Below are 22,199 nucleotides of genomic sequence, written 5' to 3' on the forward strand. Positions count from 1 at the left end.
TTGATGTTTCAGTTCAGACCTAAAACTGCTGCACTTAAAACACACTATTTAAAGTTTGAGGATGAACAAATTACACCCCCAGTCAAACAGCTACAAAAAAAAAAAAAAAAAAAAAAAAAAAAAAAAAGAAACAATTTACTACTTAAAAATCCTCTCCAGACATTTTATCTCCTTCATTTTTCTTGAATTTAGGAGAAAGTACCCACACCTGGTCATGACACTGCTTGTTAGTCAGTTGTCCAAATATCTTTGAGCTCCAGATAACAGAGAAATAGTTGTAGCCCTTTAATCTTTAATATCAAAGTCTACACTTAACTCACATCTTGATTGTTCTGTTTTAAAAATCATTTTGATAGTAAATAGAAGAAAATGATAAATATGACACTGTCAAAATAATCATGGACATGACTGTTTACCATTACAACACTTCTTTGATATCTGGTAAATTCTTACACATAACAGAGCATGTAGGGTAAGTGGCTTCTGGAGGCTGGAGTTAAAACACTTAGTCATCCTTTTGTTATGACATCAGATTTTCCGTGCCACTTTTTCAATACTAATGAAATATCTTGCTTAGATCAGTTATGTACAACTGCAACACTTTTGCATGTTGTTATAGAATCTGGTAAACTGACATTTATATTGCATTATGAGTTTGTAGGCCTACAGGTGAATCTTTACGCAAATATACAGCTATGAAACATGTTTAGCAAATGAATACCAAATAAAACATAACACATAAAATGTCTATCGTATTTCTGATTTTTTTTCTCATATATTGATTTGTAGTTTTACTGGTCAAAAATATTTCAGTGTTATGTATGAGGTATAAGTTTTACACCACCTACGGTGGGATGAATGCCATGCAAGCAGTTAATTCACAATTTCAGCTTACACTTGGCTCACTGTGGTCACGCAAGGTTGATTGGCACTCATGACAGACAAGAAGGTTCAAGTTAGTTATGTTGCAGTAAATAATTCGAAGATCTTTTTGACTAGAAGACCTCAGCATTATTTTTTTTTTCCCATGCCAATTTAGAGCACAACTCAGTGGGCAGTTAATGTTTCAAAATTCTTAGAGTAACATCCCAGTTGCTGCATCGGACATGTTGTAATACTTCCCCAGACTATCCACACTGCCCAAGGTAGTCTTGACTTAAATAGAGAAGCTTGGATAAGTTACGCGTCTCATGTCTGCAGTTCTAAATGACCATTTTTGTGACAGAAATTTAGGCATGTCTCACTAGAAAGGAAGCTTTCTATTGTTTTTTTGAGTCAGTGATGCTTCAATTCTATTGAGTAGTTTTGGTTTTAAGGCTTTTATTATAGCAATTTTCATCAGAGTGGAAAGAATGTAGCATATTTTCCCAGGTCAAACAATCAAAGGAAACAAAGATTATCTCATGATCAGCAGTGCTTAGTTTATTTCATTCAGGTCAACAAGGACAAGTGCAAAGCTAAAATGATCCTAGTCAAGTCAAAGAGTAAACTGGCCATTGCATTACCAGATGGCTTGACTTTCCTAATTTAAGATTAAAGCATTTTCCTCCTCATAGTAACAGTTTGGAATGCTGTTTTATTTCAACAAGCTGAATCTGGCACCCTCTCAGCCAAAGGTAGAGTTGTTCCAGCCAACATTAGCTGCAAGCACATCAGTGAAAAATATATAAATCCTGAAAAAGACACAAAGAAAAAGAAGTTAATGAGATAAGACTTAACTGAGATCAAGGTAATGTGAGTGAGATTAATGGAATCAGAGTCTGTGTGTTTCCGGTACCATGAAACCAATTCTAATCAGATTAAAAGCAGTAGCTGTCCTGATTACATGTTGTGTGCATGACATACCTGTCAGCAGAGATGCCCAGGTGTTTGCTGAGGAGTCCACACACAATTTCAGTGTATTGTTTGTTCGCTGCACTACTGATTTTGCCAATACTGTCGAGGGAGCAGAGTGCACAGGGGTCTGTCTTTCCTCCAAACATCATCATTTGGTCAGGGTTGATGTGCACTGTCATGTACTAGTTTAAGTAGAACAAGAGACAGTAAAGGTCGGAGAGAACACCTTTTGTGGCAATTTATTCAAATTCTCCAAATGCAATGACATATAAAAGAGAGTTTTGACAGGTTACCAAAAAATACCTGAGACAAATGTCTTTGAGAGTTTAACACCGTAATATCCCGCATAACGGTAGCACACTTCTCTTTAACCACGTGTAAATTAATTACGCTTTTATTCTCTAATATGTTTATGTCCACAACATAATGACAAAAAATAACGTTTTCTTTATAGCAGCTACACTTTGCTAAACTAAAACCTACGTTAGATAGGTTTTTATAATGAGGTGTGATAATATCACAAAATCCATTATTATGAATATCTATAACTTAGTGGATCATTTACTCAGCAGTGAACCTCTGAATAGTCATACACCAGCGATGACTATCAACGAAGAAAGGTCAATACAATGTTTGTATTTTTGCAGTTCCAGCCAATAGCATTCATTCAGTGAGGAACTGTTCAATCGTAATTTTTCTAGTTGCAGTTTAATGAAAATCAATCGTAAGTTCATTAGGTAAGATGACCTACGGAGGGAGGTAATAATTGACAATTAATTACAAAGCATAATCTATATGGGCTCTATGCACGGCAGGGGGGTGGCGTATTTCCGGTGGAAAATAAGACCGGTTCTCAACTTACGCCTAACGATAAGTGCTAGGCCAAAACGGAATCTAAGCCCTCCTGTACTGCCTTATGCTGCGTTCCAGGAAACCCGTAACTCGGAAATTTCCCAGTTGAAATCTCCGAGTTCCGACCTGAAAGTGTTCCAGGCAAATTACGACTTCGGTTTGATCGCAAGGAATTCTGGTATGTAAACAAACCAACATGGCAGACATTATAAGATTTGTGCTTAATCATTTCAATCACCAAAGAGGCCTGCAACTTGCTTATTTGAGTTAAACGGAGGAGGGGAAACGGCGCATAAGGTAACAGAAGCTTATACTTTATATTTTTCGGTATTTGTCGTTATTTTGAAACGCTGCCATATTGTTTAGGCAGTGATGTGACGTCACAAGTCGTAACTCGGAGTACATCGATCTGGTACGAGTTCACTGGTGGGAAGTTACGAGTTCGACTGCCGTTCCAGTGCACTTTCACCAGTTACAGGTGGGAAAAAACACGAGTTACGGGTTGCCTGGAACGCAGCATAAATTTGTCCGTTTCGTTGTTTGTTTTTTTTTTTTTTTTTTTTTTTTTTTTGTTGTTTGTGTTTACTCCACCATCATTGCTTGGCATCCAAAAATGCTAAAATTATGTTTCAAAAACAGGTTAAAAGCACTTCTGGACATCGTTGCTGCGTGCTGCAGTTGCACCTTAAGCTAAATTTAACTCGTCATTGACAGTCAGCTCAGGTAACTCACGCAAACAGCGAGTAAACCGCAATGATTTAGCCATTATACCTCATTCTCTTCTCCCGACTGGAAGTATGGGAGCGGTCGAATGCCAAATGCGGAGGCAGTGCGTGCATAGAGCCCATTAAGCGTATAGACGCTCCTGGCCTACCTGTTCGGGTTTGCCAATGGCTTGTGCAAGATCTGCGGAGAGCTCGGACAGCAGAGCCTCGGGCACATTGCCTTTGGCAACGTTGGTGTTCACCACGAGCATCGGCATGATGGCACTTTTGCTGAGTTTGTTCCCTCCACAAGATGCAGACGTTACTCTTCCTGACTTTGGACAGTGAAGCTGTGAAACACTGCTTCCTCTTTTTAGTGTGCTCTGAGGGAAACTATCTTGCAACATTGACTACAGCGCCCCCATCAATCTTGGAGGACTATTTTTGTTGAAAAGGAAAAAAACGCGAATCGTGTAGAAATATCATCTACTTTTTTATTACCCTTTATAAAAACAATAAACGAAAACACTTTCTAGCTTAGTAGAGAAATAAAGTCATTCAGGCTTATAAGGATTTAACCCAGGGTGCGGCTGCTCTTGAGTGTAGGATAATTATGGTACTGGGCATGCGCAGTTGTCTCAAGCATCATTAAGCAGTGCTAAAGGAGGCGAAGAGGAAAACAGTGGCAGTGTGGGAGAGAGAGGGCAGAAGTTGGATGGCGCTTTCCTTTGTCGCCGTGTCTTCGTTGTTTTGAACATCGAACCGGCTTATCCACGGCTCGTGAAATATCAAATTTCGTCGCCGTTTCACGTTGGAGTTACTCTTCATTATTTCGTCTATTAAACGGTGGGTATTTAAAGCTAAATTAGCCAGGCTGCTACTAGCACGATCACTTTCTGCCTTTGGAGGGGTTACAGCCGCTCTCCTACTTAAACGTTATTAGGTTGTAACTTATAAGCTTACTTGAGGAAGCTTGTTTATGCCTTGTTTAAACTACGACATTATTGTTGTGCTTTTTGATTAAGGCAGCATTATATGCTTCAAATTAAAGGTTACAGAGATGGTCTAACCATAATGTGGGTTACCAGATCCCTGTCACACTTCACGCAGAGATCCTCCAGATATTTTTCTCACGGCTGGCTATAAACGACTAGTTAAAGATCATTATCGTGACTAACAATGATGAATCGGTAATAAAAGTTGTAGCTCCAGCTGTGATTTCGATAATATAGTGTGAAACTTGATATTGAAAACTTATTTTAGTGAAATGCTGGCTTGTTAACTGTTACTGAACCATCATCAGGTCCCGTCAGAACCTGTGGCCAAGATGATGGAGGAATCGGTGTCCACGTTTGAGACGCATCTGACGGCCGTCATGGACAGTTTGATCCGAGCATCGGTCTGCGAGATAACCAAACTCTTTCAGGAGACTGTGAACGACTATCTGGTGGAGCTGTCCCTGAACAGGAGGGAGAACGAGGCTCTCAAACTGCGGCTGAGACTCACTGAGAGCAAGCTGAGAACCGAGCGCAAGTACGGGCTGGGCTGGGCGGCCAACCGCCGGAACGCCGGGCTGGCTGCAGCGGAAGATGGAGCTGGGGTGCGGTACAAACGAAAAGTTGAGGTGGCCCGTAAGTATTTGTTTTTAAGGATGACATTTTTGTGGATTACACTGCCCTTAGTTTGTGTAGCGTGTAACACTGTTTTGATGTTGAAATGGCACCTCACTACATGATCTTGGATATATCATTCTTGTTAGTTTTTATGTGAAGAACAGGGTTTTTGCTGTGTAGTCAGGGCTTATGTGAAGACGCACTTGTTTTGTTGGAAACCATCTGGCTAGAGCTGATCTCTTCCTCCCTCCCTCCCTCTCCCCCCTTCACCCTCCTCCCTTCCTCCTCCACCTCCTCTTCATGTTCGCTCCCTCTGTCCTTCACCTCCCCCTCTCCTCTCTCTCTCTGCTGCATTCTGTCCCTCCCACTCCTCTGTGCTTCTGCACTCTCTCCCTCCCTCCCTTCCTGTCTTGCTCCTCTCCCTCCCCCCACCTCCTCTCCTTCACTTCTCTCCTTCTGTCTGTCTGTGTCACTCCAACTCTCCCTCCTACCCCTCCCTCTCCTCTCTTTTTCACGCCCTCGCCTCCTTCCTCTCTCCCTGCCCCCACCTCCTCCTGCTCTGTGCTCTCCTTCATCACGTTGCACACATACTCCCCCCTCCCCTCCTTTCCTCCACTCCACTCCACTCCTCTCCTGCTCCTCTCCACCACCAACGTAATTACACTCTTGTTCACCACCTCCACTTCTCCTCTGTTTCTGTCTCTCTCTCCTGCTAACATCCCATCACTCCATCAACCTGTCGTCCCACTCCTCCTCCTCTTCCTCCCCTGTGACCCCAGCAACTCCGCTTCTTCCTCTCTTCTTTTCCTCTCTCACTGTTCTCCCTTTCACGTGTTTTTCTCTCTCATGTCCTTCTACGCCCCCTCTCTTTTCACTCGTTCATCATGCTCACTGCCTCTCACCAACCTCCTCTCTTCTCCTGTTCCTCTTTGCTGCTCCAATCACCTCCTTTTCAAACCTTTCCTTCTTCTTCTACTCTTCTCCACAGGAGGCAAGCCAAAGAAGGGCCCAGCGGCAGCCTATAGCAAAGGCTGGCCTGGAGGTGTGTGGGAGGAAGGAGGAGGTGGCTGCGCTGACGGTGGTGGGGGTGGAGGAGGAGGAGGAGGAGGAGGAGGAAGTGGAAGATCTGTGGGGATGGTAGCAGGAGGAAGGGGGAAGGAGGCCAGGGAGATGTACCTCATCCAGTTCCCGGGGGATGAAGAGGATGAGGGAGGGATGGTGGAGGACGAGGAAGGGGAGGGCAGCCTCAGCGGTGAGGGGGAGGAGACGGCCAACATCAAAGAGGAGGTGAGGGAGATGAGCTTTCTCAGAGGAGGAGGAGTAGGAGGAGAAAAGTGGCACAGCATCTCTGCACAGCTCAGCAGCCTCATGTAAAAACAAAAATAATGTAGACAAAAACATAGATGAGACAGAGAGAGTTTTGCTTTTGTTTTTTCATCCATCAGATCACTGCAGAGATGAAGGGGATAAAGGCAAAGCTATTGATTTGATATTTAGCTTCCAGAGGAGCCCATGGAGTAGGGCACTCCACACCTCAAGTGCTGAAAGCCTTTAGGCAGAAATGCTACTGGTAAAGTGAAAAGCTTTTTCAAACAGCTTCCCCCTTTCACCGATAGTATTTCTGTCTTAAGTCTACTCAGTTATTTTGCACCACTCTATATAGATGCTGGTTCGATATAGTCAGAAGTGGATAGTAACTATAAACATGTACTCAAATGACTTAAGTATATTTCAGGTGAAGTATCATACTCCATTACATATAAAAAAACAAACTACTGAGTAAAAAACAACTACAAGTCAAGATGGGGAGGATCTAGCATTTTGTCAACAACATGAAAATGGCTTTGACTGCACCGTTGCAATAGAATGATTCAACATCACATCCTGTTGCATTTCACTTTTTTATAACCTGGTTGGAAACCCATATTCCATACACATTAAGGAAAGGTCATATTTTACTGTATAACTCCACAGTAGCTACTAAGTACTTTAACCCTTAGAAGTCTACATGCAATTTTTTCATTTTTTAAAATATTTTTTTCTTTACAATATAAACTGCTCGGAAAAATGTTAACCACGCTCATGTTTGGTATCATTTTTTTAATCACAACCTGAACTTTATGAAAAGAAAACAAATCATTTCACTTTGGCTTACTGTATTAGATGCAGGACCTCCAAAAATACAAAAAAAAATTAAATGAAAAATAATGTTATCTAGAAGAATACTTAAAAAAAACATTTGCAACATATGACAAAGTTGTCATTTCAAGAGTTAAAAAATTAGAAAATGTTGTAAACTTTACACATAAAGTTAGTAAAATTACACGTATAAATTTGAAAATGAATGTTTTACACAGATGCGCATGTATCTATAGGCATTTTTTGTCCACTAACCAAAGCCCAAGTTTAAAATAACCTTTGTACTTGAGCATACAGAGAATAATATGGCATTTTTACATTCCGAGACTGTGAGGGATTCCATAACAGAGCAAATTAAACATGAAATGATGTGTAAGTGAGCCAAAATCAAGTCAAATGCTGAACAATATAATCATAACCATATGCATTTTATCCTAATGTATTTCTGCAGAATTATTTGTAGAGTGATCATGGGCTCCTAGGGTTTTAGTAAACTTCTAAAAAAGTAGACTTATAGAGCAGTAGTTTTACATCTACTTAAGAAAATGATGATGTTATTCTATCATATAATGAAAGCCAAGGCACAGATAAAATTTGTACTTCACTGCTGTGTTTGAATATGCAAAGCATGCAGTTTTATTGTCCCCTCTGTCAAGTAATTTCAAATACTTTAAGATGTCTGAAATACAAACACAACTAGCTGCACAGCATATAAATTATCAGGGCTAGAACATTAGATGGTAACTTGACACACCAGAACCAAAACCTCTGATAGAGATCATTTGGGAAAGGACAGAGCCTTTGAAAAAAAAAAAAAAACTCAGAGGGTGATTGGATGAACGCTCTGTCTGTCACATCTTTATGGGCCAATCAGAGCTACAAAACGTGACATCGTAGCCCTTACAGAGGTGCGTGTGCGCAGCTACCGAGGGAGTAAACACAATACAGAACTGCATTACTCAAACCATGGTGACTGTAGACATGTCAGGTCACGACTTATGTCATTTTAGAAAAGAAAATAACTCAATGCTGTTTTCTGTTCTGCTTTTAACGAAGTAATTTCGTCAAGTTCTGATAAAACTGGTGCTTTAGCAGCATCCACGTTAATGTCTTCCTCCATAATTGCACCGGCCTCTTGTTGCTGGTTGCTTATGTCACAACTCCGCCGGCCCCGAAAGCACTGCCCCTCATTGTTGATTGGTCCTGTCACTTTCTAACCAGGCCAAATCGGTTCAGACAGGAGCTTTGTGTGATGGATTCGCCAGTGAGAAACACGGAAACAGGAGGATCCATCTGCTTTGCAAGGTTAATTAGACCAGTGGTTCTCAACTGGTCAGGCATCAGGACCCACCACCTCCTCCTTAAGAGAAATCATAACCCAAATGAAAATAAAATCATTATTTATTTTATGTTCATTTCATGAATGTTGATTAATCAGTAGTCACTGGTTAAATAGTATTCCTGGCTACCATTACATCATGAAGACAAAAGAGCACTCCAAAAAATGTCAATGTTTTGACCCTAAATAGAAAACTTATTTAACCAAATGACAGGACAAAACAAACATGTTAGAAAGGCACATCATTGCAGAAAGATTTGCATGAATACTTCCTATTTTACTCAGTTTTCCCAAGATATCTTGAAAGTTTTGTAATCTCTCCAAGAATTTTCTTGTTATTGTGGGTAAACCAGTTTTATTTCCCAACAAAAGGGAGAGAAATTGGTTGAAATCTCGTAATCACAGGAAAAATTAATAAAAAATAATACATGTATGAAATTACTGTATGTCCATTTAGGGCTTCCGTAGATAGAGTTTTTGTCACTTTTGTTTTTCCTGGCACACATTCTTGACCCACTAAAAAGAGCTTTGCGACCCACCAGTTGAGAAACTGAATTAGATGGTATATGTGAATTAAAGCAAAAAACAAGTGCCTTGGACCTGCTGTCTTTGTAATGGCCAGTAGGGGGCATATGTACTCTTAACAACAGTAAGTGTTATTACATGTATGAATGAACCCACGTCTTTGTTGTTTTTTTTCTCCTAAGCCTTTCTCACTGTAACATGATTTTTGTTTCATAAATAATGGTGCATTGACTAAAAATGTTTGGAGGGCAGGGTGTGCTTTAAGGCGTGGCTACCTGTGATTGACAAGTTACTACCATGGCAACCTGTCAAGCAGGATAGAAGGGTTACAATGCAACTCCACCCTGCCTGTAAATAAGGTTCTGGCACTGAAGTAAGATAGAGACAGAGGAAAGTTAAAATAGCAGTCAACAAACTACTAAGCAAGATCACAGGGGATACATGCACCCTTTACTTCCAGCCTGTGGTCGTCTCATATGGCTGTGATGTTGATGAAGAGTTAATTGTATGTTTTTTTAAAAAAATGTATAATTTACCTGTTTAATGGTTTGTCCTGTTAAGCCTGGCACACAAAAATATTTAAAAAAAAAACATAAGCCATTTTTTAAATGTGAAAGACCACATACATGCTGCCATGTAATGGGGTCACGGACATATAAGGCTTCATTAATTTGCAGTTGCACCACGTGACGATTGCAACTAACTGTAAATAAAACAGAAAAATACGAAGACATAGGTTGTTGCTTTTATGCTTGTTGGAAAGTGGACACGTATATTTTCAAAATAAATCAAGAGTTTAATGGTAAAATAACATTTTACCTGTTCTACTTTGGTTGAAAATATAACTGCTCAACTAAGCAAAACTGATTAATCAAAAAAATATATTTGATACCTCATTTAACTATTTAGAAATAAGGGAAATGTTTTTAGAGTATTAAATATTATTTTTTATTGTGAAAAGCAACACTTGTTGCAGTTTCACTCCCTGAAACACTGGTTGGACCACCTGGCATTTATGACTGATTACTATTGAGCAGGAAAATACTCAGACACATACTGCTATTTTTGTTCTTGTTAGAAAGTGGACACATATGTTTTTAAGACAAAATCAAGAGTTGCAAGGTAAAATAAATTTTAAGCATTTTTACATTGGTTGTACCACCTGACATTGAAAGTGTACCCGTCCACCTCAAACTGAAAAGACATGTTTTTTTTGTTCTTTACTTTTAAAGGGTCTACAAACCGTTTCACTCTCTAGGCGGTGTCAGCTGGATATAAGTGGATGATAAATTTTGCTGCAGTCTGTTTTAACGTCTCAATTTCAAAATCATTTTTCCATGATTACTCTTGTGCCACCATGACTTTCAAGAACTTACAAATTCTAGGACAAAGGTTTTGGATGTACCTACCAGCTTTACATTGATACATTTTAATAACATATGATTTTTTTAAAAGATTTGAACCTTATCATTATGCCACAGTATTCTAATTGGAATTTCTCACAATTAAAATGCTATTTTTAACAGCGTCAATAATCTGCTCATGTGCTTGGATGGTCACACCACCTGACATTTTCAGGGCTTGAGATGCCAAAATATAAAAGTAAATATATTATTCTAATATACAGATTTTTTTTTCAAACAAAGTAGGTTTCATAGAAAAAAAATTAAATGCCTTAATTTTTTTTTAAAGGAAATTATAGGTACAGACATAAAAATATTTATGTATTGTCACTGAACCAATGACATATTTAATCATTTTGTCCTTATAGTGTGAGTTTTAAAACGATGTGACTAACACAGCACACACTGACAGATTCCTCTGAGCTGGTTGGAGAGATGGAAAAGTTACTCTTAACAAATCACACACCACATAAAAACCTGTAAAGATAATCTTTTAAACCATTTTTCTGTGGTGAGCTTGGTCTGAAGGGGGAGTCAATTGTGCCAATCATTGGCACAATTGTCTTGTAATGTGTGACTGACTTACCTTTCTGCTCTGCTTAATACAGTTTCAAACGGAAGGATATCAGCCTGCCTCTCTCCGGCTAATCAAGGAGGCTTTGAAGATGGAACCACCCAACAAGAACCACCGCAGTGTCTCCAGAGCCCAGAGTGAAGGTAATTAGTCCAGGACAGACAGGTTGAGGGAGAGGAAGTTAGTCAGATACTAAGAGTTTAAAGGAAAGTGGAAATGGTTGCTAATGCCCCATCTCTTTCTCCTACTTATCTCCTCTCTGCTCAGGTGACCTGTCAGATCGTCCCCCAACCCTTCATCCAAGTGACAGAGATGAGGAGGACTGGGAGGTGGGCTCAGCAGAGCCATCAGAAGGGGGAATGACCATGGACGAACTAAGGGGCCTGGAGTCTGCATTGAGGGCCGAGAGAGGTCGTGAGCAGGCCACCATGAAAACTTCCCAGCCTGTCAGTCCTGAACCAGATGGAGTACCTGGCAGAGAGATCAGCCAGGCTCCTAAATACATCGGTCTAGATGGAATGGAGCAGGATGGAGAGCTGGAGCCTCAGCCGCCCACCCTACAGAGGGAGGAGCAGGTGGGACAGGGCAGGTTGAAGGACAGTGTGAGGGCTGGAGCGGATTTAAGGTCAGGCTGGTCGAAGAAGCCTAGAGAGGAGGACTTGGCTGCGGTCATGAAAGGAGATGAGGTGATGGAGCTGGGGGAGTCAGAGCACCCGCCTCACCTCTCTGCTCCAGGGAGCGTTGCAGAGAGTGGAGGGGAAGAGGAGGGTGGAGGGGACCTTCTTCAGTTCTGCCCACAGTGTGGAGGAGGCTTCACATCTGAGGCTGAGCTGGAGGAGCACCCCTGTCCACTAGGAGGCTCTAAAATGCAGAGCAGTGGAGATGAAGATGGTCTCTTCCCCTGTGCTCACTGTGGAAACAAGTTCAGCCACGCCTGGGCGCTAAAGAACCACGAGTGTGCCTGTGCTGCAGAGCGTCCACACTGCTGTGAGATCTGCGGGAAGCGCTTTACACATTCACGCTCACTGGAACGCCATCATCTGGTGCACACAGGCGAGAGGCCGCACAGATGCCCTCAGTGTGGACGCAGCTTTAGCCGACTGGGCAACTTGGAGCGGCACCAGCGGATCCACACGGGTGAGCGTCCATACGGTTGTGAAGCGTGCGGAAAGCGGTTCAGTCGGGTGGAGTACTTGAAGAGACACCAGCTAATACACAACAGTGAAAAGCCCACACTACAGTGCTCCAACTGTGGGAGCGGCTTCAGTGATGTGGAGCAACTTAAAAACCACCGCTGTTTTTAGATCCTTGCCTACAAATCTGTGACTAAACTGGAAACAAAAAGCAAGTGTTTCATTGAATGTTTTAGAGCTTAGATAATGAATGTTATTGGTAGAAGCTCATTTTATTCTCAGTGATTTGGATTTGACCTTTTTTACATGCATTTATGATAAATGAAGAAGGAAAATGTCCAAAGTTTTACTGGAAGTCAGTTATATGGCATATTTCACTGTAAGAGGTGAACTAAAATCAATCACTGATGTTCAGCCATTTTTATCTGAAGTGTTCTCATTTGTATGTACAGAGCTTTTACTTATTTATTACTATCAATGAATTGTACATTTTTCTCTTTTTATCAGTAACATATTCATGCTTAAGCCAATGTCCTTGTTTTTCCCTGACAATATAATTGACAGCTTGGTATTTTGTATGTCTGTGTTTTGGTCATATAATAAATAAATATTTAAATTCATATGATGGCTTTGTATAATAAGTTTTGTTATTGTGTTGCATTATAACATTGATGAGAGGGATTTATTTGCATGATCAAAAATTATTATTTTCAACCATCCTGACAAAATCATCTTGGTAAGGCAGTTTTTCAGTAATTATGCCACAAGGTTGTGAATATACATCCACCTCACATCACGTAGATCAGGCCTCCTCACAAACATCGTGACTAGTGGGACGGGTCACCAAGACACATAATGACTCTGCAACAACTGTTGCCCGGGTTCTTCACCAGGCAAAGCTTTATGGGGGAGTGGCAAAGAGAAAGCCAAAGTGTTTTGCACTGAGGAGAGCCACACTGCTATTAAGCCCGCATCGAAAGAGGGCACATGATCTCTGGATCTCAAAGTGACCATCAGGTTCTTGATCGTCTCTCTTATTCAGACCCTTCTTCCCGGATTGCCCAGGTGACCGGCTCTTGGAAGAGTCCTGGTTGTGCTAAACTTTTTCTGTTTGAGAATTATGGAGGCCACTGTGCTCTTGGGAACCTTCGGTACTGCAGACTCTTTTTTTGTAGCCTCCCCCAGATCTGTGCCTTGCAACAATTCTGTCTCTGAACTCAGCAGGTAGTTCATTTGACCTCGTGGCTTGGTTTTCGCTCTGATATGCGTGATCATCTGCAAGGCCTTCGATAGAGAAGTCTGTGCCTTTCCAAATCACGTCCAATCAATTTAATTTACCACAGGTGGACTCCAATCAAGAAATAGAAATGAGCTAAATTTCAAGTGTTGTTGCCAAGGGTCTGAATACTTAAGTCAATGTGAAACTTAAGTTTTTGCTTTGTGGTGACAGGGCACTGAGTATAGATCAGTGAGAATGTTTTGGGGTTTTTTCATCTGTAGCATCAGGCTGCAACATAACAAAACTGAATAAAGTAAATAGTAAAACCTTTTGACAGCACTGTACACTCTGCTAAATACCAAAAAATGTCCTTTACAGCTTATGTCTTTTTCATAAAAAAGACATAAGCTGTAAATAGTTGATTTAATCATACAACTTGTCTATTTATTTATCTGTTGTTTTAAAGTCAAATAAACTCAGACATGACTTTGATATTAAATGTCAAATGTAACTTTAACTTTTGTGGTACCTGTTGCAAAGAGACAAATGTGTATACAACAGTCTAATTACATCAGTGAATTAAAATAGTACAATAAAGCAAGTGAAAGAAGGTCAAAATAACTTCAAACATTCAATAGGCATTAGGACAGTTATTCTAGCATTGTTTGCACACAAATCACGCCTGCAATCATTTTATATAAAATCATAAAAAATAGAGCTGTCAAGATTAATTCCATTAATCTCAATTAACTCATATCCACCATTATTCTATTAATTTGATGAAAGTGTGTTTAATCTCATGCTTTGTTTTCCCTTCATCACACTGTGGTTAAGCCACAGCAGCGTCTCCCTACAGCCACAGTGATGTAAAATAAGGCCTCCACTGCTCCTTAATGTCTCATTTCATTTTTTTAAAGAAGACCCTAACAGACAGCTCTGTGGACAAGTCAAAAGTCATTTGCACCTTGTGTTATCAAATGTTAACCTTTTTGAAGTTCCCTTTTTTCCTTTGAGATCCATAGCAACTTCCTTTTTCCAAGGTTAAGTTTATTTCATTATGTGCAATCTACCTAAAGCAGCTCTGTATGAAACAATTAATTTAAAATGACAAAGAAAACTATTTTAAAATAAAAATGGTGGAATTTTGAAATGCACTGAAAAGGATGCAATAAACAGAAATTCTGAGATTAACTACAATTAAAAAAAATAGTAATTATTTTACAGCCCTAATAAAAACTGATTATAATTGTGCATTAAAAATTTTACACTCATTTATTATTATTTATCCCTGAAATTATTGATAGCTTGCCATTTCACATCAGAGTTTCTACCCATATTTTGTTGTAGCTTTATTTGTAGAATCATGGACAGAAATATTTCATGGATAACATGCACACCTGTAGCAGATGATCCTAACAAATCTGTCTTTCACTTTTTCTACTTACACTGTCCATCAAATAGACTGACAGGCATAGCCAGCCTCATTCTCAGGATGTCTTCCAGAGCCTCTAAAGACATCCGCCTCACATCATAGCCCCTGAACGACGCTTTGGAATTGATGTTAATTGGAACTATCTCCTCTGAACTGTTTATGTCGTTTCTTCCCACTGCGGCGTACGTAGGGAAAAACATCCTCATAGACTCAGAAAGAAGAGCACTGTAGGATGGGCAGCAGTATGCAGACCACATGTACTCAGGAACAGACACCCTGTTATTGATCCAGCGGGGTTCAGACTCATATGGCAGGCCTCCGGTGATCACATACATCGAACCATTGCAGAAGGCCTTGTACTTCTTCAATACCTCAGTCTCCAAACGGTTCCAAGGGCCAGAGTTGGAGCCTGCTCGCTGAGGGACAATGTTAGTCAGAGTGAATGTAGCCTCACGGTTTTGTTTGGTCTTCTGGTGCATGCTGGGATTGAGATGGCCTTTTGTGAAGTTTGAATTCCTGTAGTCCTGAAGCACCGCCTGGCTCTCAACCACATTCTGGTCAACAGGGAAGTGGAAGACTGTCATCTCTGGGCTGGCATGAGAGAATGCCAACTTCACAACAGAGAGAGAGAGAGAGAAGGGTATATCAGTGGTCAGACGCTATAAATACAAACCCTAATTCCAAAATAGTTGGGATGCTGTGTTCAATGGGATTAAAAACAGAACACAGTAATATGCAAACCCTTTTCAACCTATATGCAACTAAATACAGCACAAAGACAAGACAGTCCGTGTTTAAATTGATAAACTTTATTGTTTTTTAATTTGATGCTTGCAATATTTTCCCCCAAAATATGGGGTAGGAGTAACCTGACATGCCAGATGGATTTGTTTCACACATCTATCTGGAAAACCTTCAATACTAAGTGTTTGGGAAAGGGCAGAGCCTTTGAAAAAACTTGAGTGTGATTGGATGAATGTTCTGTCCGTCACATCTCTATGGGCCAATCGGAGCAACAAAAACGTGACGTTGCTGTGACCAAGGTGTACGTGCACAGCTACCGAGAAATAACGCAAACCATGGCGACCATAAACATGTCAGTACACGACTTTTGTCGTTTTTTTTCTACAGCCTTCTTAGTATTTTCTTGCTTCAGTCCCATCGCTCTGGTCCCATACTCCGGTTTGGAACATGTTACAAATGTGTGGTGCTTTTTAAAGAGCAAAATACAACAACGGAAAACCCCTCACTGTTGAGTAACTTTAGATGTACGTAAAGCAAAATTTGGAAAAAATTCCACTTTTTGATACTTCAAAATTTGGTGCCTTCAGTCCCCAGGAGACACCAAAGGAGTGTAGTTAGAACAAAAGGTGATGTAAGGTGAAGTCACTGACTCAGTTAGAGAAGTTCGGACAATGGGGGCCAACTTAAATGTTGAATGGAAGATGTACTGAACTTTTTGGAAGTGAACTTTCTGGATCAAATGCACCTTTCAGTCTTGAACAGTTGAAAGTTGCTAAAGAAGTTGTGTTTACTTAAAGATCAAAAGTAGTTAATTCATCTCTATTTTTCTGAGTTATTGACATCTGAGATTTTGTTTGTTTTAAATGAACAGTACCCAGTCCCTGGGGGTATGTTTTGTAATTGTGCTCAAATCATTTGACAATCATCCCCTAATCTGTAGAGTTCTGCAGAATGCCTTTGGGCATTAGACACTTTTGCACCATGAGCGAAGTTACAGACTCAGTTTGAGATGTCCCAGCTGTGGGGAGCAAAAACAACACACAACTGATGGTACTCTGAACATAATAGAAAAGGACTTCCTGGTTCAGCATGCACCTTTCAGTCTTTCAGTTACTGACACTTGTAATCGCGTGAGTTGGCCCACTTTAAGTGGAAAAGAGGCTCAAGAATAAAGAATGTGACAGGAGTAAGGAAAGATTGCAACGAATGATGAACATGTAACTTTACAAAAAGTAACTAAACGTATTGTTTTGACTTGAATTTAAACTGAATTTTTAAGTGTAGGAAAGTTTTCCACAGAGTACTTTAACATAAAACGTTAACATACAACATAAATGTACAAGTAAAATTGAGATGATATTATTTTAAAATGGTTAAGTACCTGCTACAAAACAGAAACCTACTACTAAACAGAAAAAAACAGTTACTTAAAATTTGTAATCTGTTGCCTCTAATGTTTTGAGTGTTATTGACTCATCAGGGATTACTGAAAAAATCTATTTCCACAACTTCAAAACTTGATTTTTTGAGTATTTTTGGCTTGTTTGGTTTTACAGTTTATAGTAAAGTAAATAACTGAGTGGGAAGTACTGTGAACTTTAGGTTGACTTGCATTAAATTTAAGTTTCTTCAAACAACTTTTTTAATCTGAAAGAAATCAACAAATAAATTTGATTGAAGGGAACTGCGTTAACACGGCTTGTTAGTTTAGTTGGGAAAACTTGAATTTTACCACTTAAAGTGTTTTCTCAAGTTTATTCAGCATTCCCATTTTTCAGTGAATTAGTCCTCTCGTGAAGTTCAGTTTTTGTTGATATTGAAATGATTTGACTCAAGAAGCTAAAATTAAACTGCATTACAAAATGCATCACATAACAAGGAAGGTAAGCACACCTTTGAATGCCGCCTACCTGAGGTTCATACATCCAGGTGGAATTGGGCCGTTTACCCTCAGCAGGATGGAGCACATATGCGGAGTACAGAGGTGTCCGATGCTGACGATGATACAGGCTGGCAAAGTGGTACTGGTTTTTGTAGCGCTGGCATATTGGCTGGTATCCTGCTGCAGTAATGCCCTGTGGTGGAGATCTTTTATAGAAGAAATCCAGGCACTGGGAGAAGTCCTCGCTGAGCTCTCCCAGCACAAGTCCACCAAACCAGGGCAGGAGGAGAAGCAGAGCTCCCATGGGGGGTTGCTGCATCTTGCTTTGAGACAGTAAAACCTTTAATGACTATTCAGCATCTGGGGTATAGGAGGCTATCTCTCAAGTTCCTCATACATACCCAGACAGGAGGAAACCTGTGGGTGACAGCTTGGACCCACCCCCTGCCCCTGTTTCATCTCAAACTTCCCCTGCTGACCAGCAATCAGGCGGCCTTCTGGGAAACAGGCTCGTAATACCCTTTTTTAGATAAGTCTGAATCTGCAAGCCAGAACTTACAGAGAACACAAAGATTTTAAACTCCTGACAAGAATATAGGCATCATAGTTGGTTATCTCTCTGGTGTACTGAATCTCTTCCATACTATACTAGTATTTAATGTTTCTGACTCATAACACTTATAACACTCAGACCTTATTTGGTTAAAGACACCATAAAAAGGTGTTTAAAACAACAGGAACTGATGCTGCAGTCTCTGGTTCCAGACTTCTGTAGAAGTTGTTGTTATTTAGATGCTGGCTGTTTTTTTATGGCCGTAACGATGATAGACCTCTGATGGGTTGCACATGAACACAATCTCTCTCTGCTTTCTTTTCTTGTCTCCAGTTTCTGTCTGATCTTTAGTTTCCTCTGTCATCAAAATTTCCATCATTGTGGATCTGAAAATATTACCCAGGTCAAAAATGCCTAATAGTTTATATTTTTTATACCAATTTTTTTGATCATTAGGCGAGGAAATTCCCCCTTTTCAGTCTCTCCACTCCTTTCCTTTCCTTATTGGTTTTATTAAAAAATCATGGTCAATATAGGTTGCCTTTTTTGACCAAAATAAAAAAAACTATTTAGAATCAACATTAAAACTGATTTCTAAAAAGTAACGCCAGTTAAATGAAAATATGAAATGTTAAACGAGTGACTGCATACATATCCAGCCCTTTGAAGTCAGTATTTAGTAAATGCACTTATTTTTCAGTCTCCTTAGAGCAGGGGCTCTGAACCATCTTGTTGAGAATTATGACCCAAATGTTTTAAAATGTTTCAACTGTGCAAATCTAATGAATGAAAAGTTTATAGGGTTGACCTTAGAAGAATTTACATGATTTAACAAGGAAACAGGTGGGTTTTAAAAACCCAATCATTACAGACGGCATGGGAGGACAAAGATGTATACATTTATTTTACTACATTTTCCTGTAAAAGTGAGCCTTTTTGGTCATTTCTTGAGGAATTACCATGTTGTCTTGGGAAAACCAGCTTTTACATATGAGAAAAAGAGATAAATAAGAAGAAATCTTGGGAGAACAACCTAAATTTGCTTCTTGTCAAATAAATGCATGGATGTGTAGCTGCTTACTTCTTCATGCATCATAGATTTGTTCCCACTTTCTTTAATTTCTGCCACACATTTGCAACCCACTGAAAACAGCTTCACAACCCAAGTTAGGGTTCCAACCCACCACTCGAGAACCACTGCCATAGAGCATACCCACTTCTCAATCCCCTCTGGTACTCATAATCAGTAGTATGCTGCATTTCCAAACACTGAAAATTAATGACCTGTATTCTGCTGCTAATTAGTTAGTACTTGCTATTGCCTTGGTTGGTAAGTTACATCAGGGTAAGCCAATCAGAGGCAGGGTAGGGTGCATTTTACTTGCAGTTCTCTGGGCTAGCTATCAATGTGAATGGAGCTGGCAGCACTACTTTCTATCAGCTATCTTCCCTCATCATAATCTCACAGCGATTCTAACCTCTTGAAGTCAATCAGCATAAATTGGTGGTCACTATTCAAATACAAAACACTTGTTTTTTAGATGTACCATATAGGCAAGAGCAGTGGGTAACACATCCTTTGCTGGATGTGACACGAATGAAATGGTTGGCATAGATTTAGAGCTGTAGTTCCTAAAAATCAAGACGGTATGGCTTGAAGCAAGTCTAGGTGTGCTGCTGGAATTTGTACAACCATGCATTATTACTGTACATCAACTAAAAACACTAAGAAACATATTAGGGCCTGTTTGGATATAATCATGGTGTGCTTTGAGATTTTGTCTTGATGTTAGATGTGCCTTCAACTCTTTTTGTTTTAAATCAACTGATTTAGAGTACACCTACTTTTGCAGGTTCCACTACACCAATGTTAGTATTTTTTGCATTGGATGAAGAATGTCAGTATGTGGAAACTGGAGTGACACCAGCCAGGAGGGGACTTTGGATTGGTGGGTCTCATCTGGTAGGTTGCTGCCCAGCCCCCTCACACACACACACACACACACCCCCTCACACACCCACACACACCCACACACACACACCCACACACACACAGACCAAAAAAAAAAAAAAATTTAATGAAAGAATTTCATGACATGAATGTTGTCTTTTTTTTTCTAAATAAAATTAATGAGGTCTAGTGTTATGTCATTTATGCATCTTTATAAAGACTTTTTAAAATCTCTGGTCATCCATCCACAAACTTTTTCCAGGATTTTTTTTTTTGAAAATCAAAAGAAGCATATATACAGTGCTTAACAAATTTTATTAGACCACCACCCAAAGCAATGTTTATGCCACAGCTGCCCTAAATTAACAGCCTTGGTAATTACCAAAATCATTTTTTTATGTTTCTGCAATGGTTAATACACCAATATGTAGAAGCTCTTTAACCCAAATGATATTTTTAATGCTAAAATATAACTATTATTGTTATCCATGAATTTTCAAATGTACTGATTTACAAAAAAAACTGAAAAAATAGTAAAGCACATTATTATTTCTTGAATAATATGTCAAATTATATTTATTTACTTGCATTCCTGAACAGAAAATTGAGTTTTAGTGGTTGAATGTTGTGCTTGATTAATTTCTGACTTCTCAGAGAAACCCAGTGAGCCGGCTCAAATTTGGGTATAAAAAGGTGAATTCAGTTTGAAATCCCTCATTCCTGTTCAAAATGGTAAAACGTGGAGAGCTGACTGAAAATGAAAGAGTCCGCATTAAAGCACTTCATGATGCTGGATGGTCTCTGAGACAAATATGACAGCCGGTCTAATAAATAAGCACTGTATATACTGACAACCTAAAACAGAAATAACTGCAGTCAGAGGCTGTTCATTATGGCCATCTAGTGAGTATCTATAGACATGTCACTCTCCAGGACAAAGAAATGAGTCATATTCAGGTCAGTGAAACTGTTTGGACTGTGAGTAATAATGATTTATCGTCAGTGGTGATGCGTGGTAACCTGGGGATTAACTCTAAAGTTTCCACAGAGACTTACTTAGTGACAGTAGGCTTATCCAATTTGGGTGGAGAGAGAGACTGAATCATTTCCCTTGGCTACATTAATTATCACCAGTCACTACATGTTATTTTTTGATTTAAAAAAATAAAAATAAAAAGTTAAATACAATACCAAACCTCTCCAGCAATTACAGCAAGCATAAGAGGGCCAAAAAGGAAATGCAGTTAACTCTGCAACAGCTAGTTTCCTTTCTTCTTCCGCATTTCTGTTACTGACTCAGACTCTGATGGCTGGTGTTATAACTCATACAGAGCACTCTTTGACAGACCCCTATTTATTTTGTGCACTACTGCTGCACTTTAAAGAACATTTATGAGCCCTTTCAGCTCCGTAGGCTAAAAGCTCCTCTAATTTTCTCCCACATTTTTCCCCTTACTTAGTGAAATCTTGGTGAATCTGTGACTGTCTCTGTTTAACAAAATGGTACTTTTTTTCATTTTCTGAGTTATCAACACAACAGGAGCGCCAACAGACATCTTTAAGTTTTCCTGAGCAAACCTTTATTAAAGAGAGTAATGCGATACTTCCTCCACATCAAAACATTTAGCCTTGTTAATATCATTGCATTCCTTATCTCACTGGTGACATTTCAGGGGTTCTTCATTGTGTTTCTCAATAACAGAGAAAAGTTGATCACAGGGGCAGTTTAAGAAATTTGGAGGCCCCAGGCAAAGACCAGTAGGAGGCCCATCTCCATCTAGGTGAAAGCAAACATGAAAAGTGAACAAACTATTAAGCATTGCTTTTAGGTAACAAAGCAAGAGAACTACAGGACATACCCAAATCTGAAACAGAAATACCTAATTAGCTAACAAATCACCTCTTGGAAGAGCATCTTGACTCAAACCCTGCAAAGCAGATTGACTGACCAGATTTCACGCTTATCATCGGCCAGATATCTCACAAGGTTTCAATCTGAAATGTTTGTGCCTGGTCTGAGAATGGCCCAGACCGGTCAGCCCATCCCAGGGTAAAAGGCGGTTGCTACTGGCGGGGTTTACTTGTAATGGAAGCTGTTAGCAATAGCTGCCATCCATGTAGCAATTAGCTTAGATGTAGCTATAGTACAGTGGGTTTATCGGGACTGCACCACATTTTTTAAAAAAAGCAAAGAACCACCCTGGAAGCTTGAAAGATGTTTTCATTCTTCTCCTGACCTGCTTTGGCATGACTTTGTGATAATTATGGTGGGCACGGATGTAGCTACAGCAGCAGTTTTG

At 39.8% G+C, this 22,199-nt stretch overlaps 2 protein-coding genes and 1 pseudogene across 2 annotated transcripts; 1 reads left to right on the top strand and 2 right to left on the bottom strand.

The window, feature by feature from the left end:
- Nucleotides 1-1,401: 1,401 nt before the first annotated feature.
- mif (macrophage migration inhibitory factor) lies at nt 1,402-3,775 on the bottom strand. Its single transcript, XM_041796963.1, has 3 exons — nt 3,563-3,775; nt 1,846-2,018; nt 1,402-1,673 (listed from the first exon to the last, which is right to left on the bottom strand). Exons 1-3 carry the CDS (start codon nt 3,668-3,670, stop codon nt 1,607-1,609), a joined length of 348 nt encoding a protein of 115 aa, XP_041652897.1. The 5' UTR covers nt 3,671-3,775; the 3' UTR covers nt 1,402-1,606.
- Nucleotides 3,776-6,056: 2,281 nt separating this feature from the next.
- LOC121516720 lies at nt 6,057-12,738 on the top strand (annotated as a pseudogene).
- A 2,036-nt stretch (nt 12,739-14,774) lies between these two features.
- On the bottom strand, nt 14,775-18,037 carry LOC121516123 (endonuclease domain-containing 1 protein-like). The gene is made up of 3 exons (XM_041797227.1): nt 17,984-18,037; nt 17,424-17,735; nt 14,775-15,380 (listed from the first exon to the last, which is right to left on the bottom strand). The coding sequence occupies exons 1-3, from the start codon at nt 18,035-18,037 to the stop codon at nt 14,775-14,777; spliced, it is 972 nt and encodes a 323-aa protein (XP_041653161.1).
- Nucleotides 18,038-22,199: the final 4,162 nt, after the last annotated feature.

The sequence above is a fragment of the Cheilinus undulatus genome, linkage group 10 (assembly GCF_018320785.1).
Source record: "Cheilinus undulatus linkage group 10, ASM1832078v1, whole genome shotgun sequence".
Classification (NCBI taxonomy): Eukaryota; Metazoa; Chordata; class Actinopteri; order Labriformes; family Labridae; genus Cheilinus; species Cheilinus undulatus.